The sequence below is a fragment of the Etheostoma spectabile genome, chromosome 16, assembly GCF_008692095.1.
Source record: "Etheostoma spectabile isolate EspeVRDwgs_2016 chromosome 16, UIUC_Espe_1.0, whole genome shotgun sequence".
In the NCBI taxonomy this organism is placed as follows: Eukaryota; Metazoa; Chordata; class Actinopteri; order Perciformes; family Percidae; genus Etheostoma; species Etheostoma spectabile.
In genome coordinates, this window is record NC_045748.1 from 18217840 (window position 1) to 18224381 (window position 6542).

Sequence of the window (6542 nt, forward strand, 5' to 3'; positions counted from 1 at the left end):
AATGGTCGACAGAGTAGTCCCAATAGTCTGCTCAGCCATCCTCACCTCTCTGCTCAGCGCCTTTCTCTCTGTGGCGTTGCAGTTCCCAAACCAGAGAGAAATGTTGCTGGTCAGAACACTTTTAATGGTGCCCCTATAGAAAGTGGTCAGGCTGGATGGGCTGAGGTGGGCCCTCTTGAAATGCCGCAGGAGGTGCAGACGCTGGTGAACCTTTTATGATGAGGGAGGGGGTGTGCAGGTCTCAGGACAGGTTGTCAGCCATGTGAACCCCCAGGAACTTTGTGTGTCTATCCCAGGCAGCAATTCAGCGTTAATCACTACTATTTTGACATCCACTTAGCATTGCAATTGCATTCAAATGACTAGTGGAATAATCCCATTCCCTATAATTGACAATGGAAATACTTATTAGTAGCAGTCCTGATGACTTCTTGTTTTTTTCATTATTTAGACTCTGAGATCTGTCTTGAGTAGCAGCAGGACAGAACATTGTTGGGCTTTATGGGAATCTTGTTTAAATGTAGTTATGTGGTACAGCTTGGTAACCTAGTAATTTTGTTTCTCAGTTATGCTGTTGTAAACTGTTGTTGTACTTCCAGCAGTCCTTTTTCTTGCCAATCACTAATTTCTCCTCTTCTTTCCCTCTGTTGTCCAGTTCCTGCGGGTAACCAAACAGTACCTGCCCCACCTGGCGCGTCTCTGTCTCATCAGCACCTTCCTGGAAGACGGCATCCGCATGTGGTTCCAGTGGAATGAGCAGAGAGACTACATCGAGGCTACCTGGAGCTGTGGCTACTTCCTGGCTACCTGCTTTGTGCTGCTTAACTTGATAGGACAGCTGGGTAAGTAAATGGGAGGCAGTGCACCAACAGGTCCAGACGAGATGAGTCAACTCATATTTTACTGTAGTAGGAAGTTACATGTTTTTGTAGTTATTGACTCATAATTTAGTGCAAATGTATGAAAAGTCTGCTCAGTGCATTTCAGACCCATTGTGTCTGCGGTTTGCAACAAGTTGTGCAATAGCTACTAAACACAGTGAACTTCACTTATGGGTAATAAACCATCATGCTGATTAGAGAGGTCAGGGGAGACTGACAAGACTTGTTGAAGGAAGCCAAGAGGCAGCCCACTTGTCCATGAATCCGTTCAGTATTGGGGCGTATGCTAAAATTTATCCCTGAGCTCCTTGAACTTTGAAGAAGATGGGCTGTAAGAGCAGAAGTTTGCGCACTGCAACCCAATGAAGGCATCACCCAAAATATAGCAGAAGGCATAAAACATCAAGTAGATGTCAGGTTTCATTCTTCATTCACGTTAAAGCCAGAATATGAAGCTCCGTACTGTAAAGAGATAGCATGACAGGTAAAGTTTGAAAATTTGCCCTAGCAAGTAAAATGTGTTGTTGTACTCAAATGACATTACTCACATGACATTACTGATTACTGATAATTATGTTTAATTCAGGTAACATAACAAATTATGATGCTATTTGTCATGGTGAAGAATAAAACTAAGTGTGTTGCAGCCACATTGACCGTAACTTTGTTGTGTTTGTCCAAACAGGCGGCTGTGTCCTCATCCTCAGTAGAAATTTTGTACAGTATGCCTGCTTTGGATTATTTGGCATCATAGCGCTACAGGTGAATTAAATCATAATGACATTTTTAATGTACACAACCATTATGTCTTAGTATCTGATCTGGAATTTCTTTTTTCCCCCACCAGACTGTTGCATACAGCATTTTATGGGACCTAAAATTTTTGATGAGGTAAGTGTCACTCTGTAGGTTTTTCTTTTGTTTTTAAAAACTAAATTTGTTAATCTTACACTGAAAGGTGGTTTGAAAGTTTGGAATTTCACTGATTATAATCCTAGATACAAAATATCTTAAAGGTGCAATATGTAATACTGACAGCTAGTGTTTAAAATAGTTACTGCATTACAAATTCTAAATACTGGAAAGAGTCGTTGTCCCCTCCTCCGCAGACTCAAAGTTCCCAGAGGTTGCCAGGCTGAGACCGCAGCATTCATAGTCTTGCTTTGCCAGAACCTCCTTCAAAGCACGCTGAAGGAGCATCCACAACAATGTTGCTAGACGCTTGTCTCACACAGCCTGACATACTTCACAGCACAGAGGAGTAACTAACGTTAGATGCTGGCTATATTGACAGTCATAGAAGCCCGTTCTCACACGGAGCTTCTATAGAATTACTTAGAGTTATTCTTAGAATTACGGTAGGAACGGCTAAAACGCAACAACCTCGTTGTCCTCTCCACCCGAGGGACATACACACTCCCTAGGCTTAGAATTACGGTAGGAACCACTACAAATACCACTCCCTCCCCTCCCTCTCCACCTGACTGAATACACTATTGGCTTAGGATTACAGCAACAATCACTAAACACACTGCAAACTCACGGTCCTTTCTTCTCAATTTAACCCCCTCCCCTCTTGGCTTAAAATAACTCACCGTTACAGCCTAGACATTATAAGACGTGGCCCGCTTGCCTGGTCCTCCGATAACGTTAGCCAGCAGTTAGCAGGGTTAGCATGGCGGCGTTAGCCATGACCGATCAGGATCATTTACTGGCAGTGTCTCAGTTTGTTTTTGCGAGTTACCAACTTGGGTACTCTAGTTATATAATTCAATGTGAGTACACAAATGTTGAAATGACGGGCGCCCAGATAGCTCAGTTGGTAGAGCGGGCGCCCATGTATAGAGGTTTACTCCTGAGGCCCTTTGCTGCATGTCATTCCCCCTCTTTCTTCCCTTTTATGTCTTCAGCTGTCCTGTCACAAATAAAGGCTGAAAATGCCCAAAAATAATCTTTTAAAAAATTGTTGAAATGACATAAAATGCCCGTCCCATGTAGTCTTGATAAATTAGCCTGAAGCTAATGCTTACCTGTTCAGGAAGAAATTAGCCAACATGGCATCCTTTTGGGCTCTAAGCTGTCTCCATCTTTCAAATACATCTCCAATATTCGTCCGGGGTTTATTACGTCTCTGGTCACGCAACTATTATAAACATGGCAGTTTTTTTTAGGTCAGTAAAAGTTATCTCCGTTGACCGTGTTCATTTGTTTGCCGCTTTCATGACTTTACTATCGTTACAGCAGTAGCGCGCTGGGTTTACGTTTTTACAGGTAAATATCTGGCAACCCAGCCAGGCTGTCAAACTGGGCAGTTGATAACGAAACCCAGGCCGAAACACAAACAGAAATTCCCTCACAGAAAAAGGAGAAAATACTGGAATTAGCATTGTGGGCAGAAGAAATAGTATTTAAACTTGGCATGTTTACTTAATTTCTGATGATTGTGGTACTTTTTGGATTTATTACATATTAGACCTTTTTAATTAATTTGACAGCTTATAGTGCTTTTTCTGCAACAATTCAAAATGTAATTTTCATTTGTAATGGTGGTACATGAGCATCTCATTTGTCAAGCAGACACCAACAATTCCTGTGAACAAGACCTGGGATTTATTTAAACATTGACATGCCAGATGAAAAATCCCTTATACAGTGCTACTTTGTAGTTTTTCTGTTTCTGCATTCTGTGTATTCTTACTGAATGTTTTTTTTAATTTTATTTTAGTCAGTCAGAGTAAACCTAAACACTAAGAGAAGTTGTGCATGTGTACATGTCAATGGATGACAATTTTGATTACTGATAATTTAAGTAATTTAAAATACCAGATTAAAAATTGTTGTGATTGTTGTTTTACAACTAAACGAGTAAGTAGTTTATTGAAAAAAATAAACAAATGTATTGATATTAGCGTGCCCATATTATGCTTTTTGGCTTTTTCCCTTTCATTTATTGTGTTATAAATCTTTGTTGTGCATGTTATAAATCTACAAAGGGAAAAAGCCCAAAGTCCACCCCAAAGAGAGTTACCATCTCCAACAAAAAAACACTGTTCACAAACTTCTCCGAACAGCTTTATTGCAGTCCAGCTTTTACTTCTGTGACGAACATGCGTCACTTTGTAACACATGTTATAATTCTCACCTAGCACTCCCTCACTCTGCCTCTGACTGGGTAGTTTGTAGCAGTCCTTACCTAGGTACTGCGCAAGTGCCACTCCCTAGAAGTTCAATGCCTCACTCTGTAGCTAAAACACAGAGCTCAACACTAAGGGTGAAAAGAGGAGCTGCAGCAATGTGCAGTACACCAAAAATATGAAGAAAAAAATTTGACAATTAAACCTATTCTGATATAACCTCAAAATACAATTATGAACCTGAAAATGAGCATAATATGAACACTTTAAGTACACGTGGTTCCAACCATACTGAGCATCCTCGTTCCAGTCAGTAATGAGATCCGATGAGATTACCTTTTGGCAAACGGCCTCAACAAACCTGATCTTACTGTATACACTCTGTATTCCGATCAGTTTTCTTGTCCGACAAGCACCTCCCAAAAATAACCATCCTCTCTCCTCTCCCAGAAACCTGGCCTTAGGGGGTGGTCTGCTCCTGCTGTTGGCTGAGTCTCGTTCGGAAGGAAAGAGCATGTTTGCTGGAGTTCCCTCCATGGGAGAGAGTTCGCCAAAGCAGTACATGCAGCTGGGTGGCCGAGTGCTGCTAGTGCTCATGTTCATGACTCTACTGCACTTTGACTCCAACTTCTTCTCTGTGAGTACTGACAACAACAACCCTCCTTCAACACTGATGGATTTTTCATCACAAATACCAGTGCTATGCCACCACATACATACGAACACAAACATAATCTTAATTAGATTTAGACTTAAATGTGAAATTCAACCTTTTGGAAAATGCACTTATTTGCTTTCTTGTGAAGAGTTTATGCTAAAATAATATAATTTGCAATAGTTGGCTTAAAGACTGGAAGCAGGGGGCAACGGCTAGCCTGGCTCTTTCCAATGGTAACAAAATCCACCTTAAAATTTACAATACAAGAAAGACAGTATATCTTGTTTGTTTAATCTGTACAGAAAACAACGTTTTGGGGATTTATGGGAGGGGTATATTCTGGAATAATTAGGAAGACAGATAGAAAAAGTAGGTATTATTTGCCTTAACCCATGTAGTTATTAAATCCATGGTACTGATGATTATTTGTCAAATAGGTAACCCTACAACTTTTGTTGTGATATCAAGATATATAGTCCACACTATTGTGATATTTGATTTCCTTCATATCCCCCAGCTCTAATGTTACTCCCAAAAACAAATTAAAAATACTGTCATGCATTTTCCAGTGCACCGCAACTTTTTAGCCGAGTTCTATCCATTTAGGTACTGCAGGTTTCTGCAAATGATCTTGCAGACTTTAAACTTGCTTGTCAGTCGGTAGCCTACTTGTGATGACCACATACTGTAAAGTGCAAATTGTCACCCTCCTACTTTAACATTCTTCCACAGATCCTGCAGAACATGGTTGGAACTGCGCTCATCATCCTGGTGGCCATCGGCTTCAAAACCAAGCTGGCGGCGTTGACTCTCGTTGTGTGGCTTCTGGCCATCAACGTTTACTTCAACGCCTTCTGGACCGTCCCCGCCTACAAGCCCATGCATGACTTCCTCAAGTACGACTTCTTCCAGACCACCTCGGTCATCGGCGGCCTGCTGTTGGTAGTGGCACTTGGACCTGGTGGAGTGTCCATGGATGAGAAAAAGAAAGAGTGGTAGGCAAAGGGGGTTAAGATAAGAGGATTGCACAGCACCACTAACTTCCCCCACCGACTGGGACACAAAGACCCTCCCTCTCCTCCAGTTCCCCCCCCGCCAGGGTACACTGTTTTTTTTTCTATCTATTTCTTTTTTTTATTTGGCCAAATCCATAGACACCACCTCATCAATATATGGACATTTTTTTATATTTTCCTCCAAACTGCTGTTTTGAGTTTTTAGTTGAACATGTATACAATGCCAGATTTTTTTCTTGTACGTCTTCTTCTTCCATGACAAGAATAAAAAAAAAGCCCATGTATGTCATAGTGCAAGGTAAATAACTAATGAATGAAAAATGGAAGATGAGATGCATTTGTTCTGTGTGCAGAAGGAATGGAAATAATTTATTGTATTTTATGGGTGTTGTACCATGAGTTATAATAGATTGCCGTTCATATTTTCTGAATAAAACTGGCAAGTTGGATGGAGTGCAGCAGTTTGGGTCCCTCCCCCATGGATGCTGGTCTTTTTCTGCCGTTGGATCTTGGGAGTGTCTGAGACTTACTTGACATATCGAACATGGGCACTGATTTGACAACAACTCACCTTGACTCCAGGTTTCATCTCCCCTCTTTTTTTTCCTCTGACGACCTAGTCTTTCAATACATCTGTACACCTTCAATCTCAACTGACTCTTTTTCATGGGGGAGTCAAATGCGGGGGTGGGGGGGCGGCGTGTTCATTATATACAAAGTGGTGGATTGCAGTCGTGCTTGATGGAAAATTTCAACACAGTTGTTAGCTCCGGACTTGTTGTTGGGCACTTTGTACTGTACGTCTTTGGCAAATGCCTAACTAGTGAACTGTATATGATCGGGGATTATGGGG

At 41.3% G+C, this 6542-nt stretch overlaps 1 protein-coding gene across 1 annotated transcript in view; it reads left to right on the plus strand.

Annotated features, from left to right (window-relative positions):
* The window catches only part of surf4 (surfeit 4), a 9323-nt gene extending 2914 nt beyond the window's left edge, over window positions 1-6409 (plus strand). Inside the window, exons 2-6 of the mRNA XM_032539828.1 lie at window positions 656-842; window positions 1567-1643; window positions 1729-1772; window positions 4466-4652; window positions 5406-6409. Of these exons, the coding sequence (XP_032395719.1) occupies window positions 656-842; window positions 1567-1643; window positions 1729-1772; window positions 4466-4652; window positions 5406-5672 (762 nt within the window). The 3' untranslated portion in view covers window positions 5673-6409. The remainder of the gene's footprint in view (window positions 1-655; window positions 843-1566; window positions 1644-1728; window positions 1773-4465; window positions 4653-5405) is intronic.
* The last annotated feature ends 133 nt before the right edge of the window (window positions 6410-6542 follow it).